The sequence below is a fragment of the Myotis brandtii genome, unplaced genomic scaffold, assembly GCF_000412655.1.
Source record: "Myotis brandtii unplaced genomic scaffold, ASM41265v1 scaffold1496, whole genome shotgun sequence".
Classification (NCBI taxonomy): domain Eukaryota; kingdom Metazoa; phylum Chordata; class Mammalia; order Chiroptera; family Vespertilionidae; genus Myotis; species Myotis brandtii.
Genome location: NW_005355398.1, coordinates 110,272 through 112,161, shown reverse-complemented (window position 1 = coordinate 112,161; position 1,890 = coordinate 110,272). Strand labels below are relative to the sequence as shown.

Genomic DNA, 1,890 nt, shown 5'->3' with positions numbered 1-1,890 from the left:
GCGCCCCCCCAGCCAGCCAGCCCCCCCGAGGACAAAATGCCGCCCTATGATGCGCAGACGCAGGCCTTGATTGACGGTGAGTGCTCACGGCCTGGGCGGGAGGGGACGCTGCCCATACCTGTTCCCCTTGCCTTCACCTGTAGGCACCCAAGAACCAGGCCTGGAGGGAGCATCTGGGGCCTGGGGAGGCCAGTACCACCCCGGCCAGCCCCAGGGCCTCTCTGCCTCCTCACCGGGTGTTGCTTACTTGTGCCACCCTCATGGGTGGGGAGCCAGTGGCGCCCCAGCAGCCCTGGCCCTGATCCCTTGGGAGCCACGAGCCTGGGCGGTGGGGTGGGCTCTGCAGCTGGCGAGACCCGCAGGGCCTTCCTGGTGCGGTCTTCCCCAGAGCAGGCCTGGGGGCGGAGAAGCAGGCGTGTCCAGCCACCCCTCCCCCTCTTCCTGGATTTGGGCAGGCGCCCCTGACCTTGCCCCCACTCTGCCCCCCCAGCTGCCCAGGAGGCCCGCAACAAGTTTGAGGAGGCCGAGCGGTCCTTGAGGGACATGGAGGAGGCCATCAGGTATGAGCGCGGGCTGGCTCCCCAGAGGTGGTGACGATAGGTGGTTGCCGAGGCAACTGCTGCTACCAGGCTGGGTGGCTCCTGAGGGGGGTCCCCAGGAGGCAGGGAGCTGGAGCCCAGCCCACACGGCCCTCCACTCATCATGGGGACGCCCAGCGCGGCCCTGAGTCGGCGTGGACACTGCTGCCCCTCACCACGTGGCCTTCCCTTGCAGGAACCTGGAGCAGGAGATTTCCTTTGACTTCGGCCCCAGCGGGGAGTTTGCCTACCTGTACAAGCAGTGCTACGAACTCACCACCAATGAGTGCGTCCCCCTTCCACCCCCCAGGGCAGGCGGGCAGGCAGGCGGGTGGACTTGGAGGGTCTGAGCCTGAGCAAGGCCACAGGGGGTGCACACCCTCCCCCACCCCGTGTGTGGGGGTGTCAGGGGGGCTGGGGTCCTGTGTGCCCCACCCACCAGTCCTGTCCTATATGACAGGTACGTCTACCGACTCTGTCCCTTCAAGCATGTCTCACAACAACCCAAGCTCGGCGGCGGCTCTCCCACCAACCTCGGGTGAGTGGGCTTAGGCGGAGCCCCCTCCCCCTTGGCACCCCCAAACCCTAGCCAGCCCACCCTCAGCACCCACTCTCCGCAGCACCTGGGGCTCGTGGGCTGGCCCCGAACACGACAAGTTCAGCTCCATGAAGTACGAACAGGGCACTGGCTGCTGGCAGGGCCCCAACCGCTCCACCACTGTGAGTGGGTGGGGGAAGGCGGGAGATGGGGTGGGCGGTGTGGGGGACCCAGGCCTGGCTGAGCCCACCCGAGCCCCACCTGCCCGCCCCGCCAGGTGCGCCTGTTGTGTGGGAAGGAGACGATGGTGACCAGCACCACAGAGCCCAGTCGCTGCGAGTACCTCATGGAGCTCATGACGCCTGCTGCCTGCCAAGAGCCACCCCCCGAGCCGCCTGCAGACAGCGACCACGATGAGCTCTAGCCCTGCCCCGCCAAGGTGGACGGGGAGTGGGTCTGCCCACCTGGACAGGGGCGGGGGGTGGGGTGCAGTGGGGTCTAAGGAAGACAGATCTGGGTTGGCACCACCTCTGCCCACTTGTGTTCCATCGTCTCTTTCTCTGGCCCCAGAACCTCAAGGCATGGAACAAGCCTCAGTGGTGCCACCTACCCGCCCATCTGGACGAAGGCCTGCCCCTCTGAGTCTTCTTGCCCTCCCCACAGGCAGGAACCGTGAGGGGCCCCCCCGCCCTGCTCTTGGGGGGTCAGGCTGGGCAAAGCATTTGCCCAGGCCTCAGTGGGCCTCCAAAATGGACTAAAGGAGTGCACCCTCCC

The 1,890-nt window shown here is 67.1% G+C and overlaps 1 protein-coding gene across 1 annotated transcript in view; it reads left to right on the top strand.

Annotated features, from left to right (window-relative positions):
- PRKCSH (protein kinase C substrate 80K-H) overlaps positions 1 to 1,884 on the top strand; it is a 10,601-nt gene extending 8,717 nt beyond the window's left edge. Inside the window, exons 12-18 of the mRNA XM_014535723.1 lie at positions 1 to 76; positions 491 to 560; positions 775 to 864; positions 1,039 to 1,116; positions 1,199 to 1,298; positions 1,394 to 1,555; positions 1,687 to 1,884. The exon at positions 1 to 76 is cut by the window's left edge and continues 7 nt beyond it. Coding sequence (XP_014391209.1) covers positions 1 to 76; positions 491 to 560; positions 775 to 864; positions 1,039 to 1,116; positions 1,199 to 1,298; positions 1,394 to 1,540 — 561 coding nt within the window. The 3' untranslated portion in view covers positions 1,541 to 1,555; positions 1,687 to 1,884. The remainder of the gene's footprint in view (positions 77 to 490; positions 561 to 774; positions 865 to 1,038; positions 1,117 to 1,198; positions 1,299 to 1,393; positions 1,556 to 1,686) is intronic.
- The last annotated feature ends 6 nt before the right edge of the window (positions 1,885 to 1,890 follow it).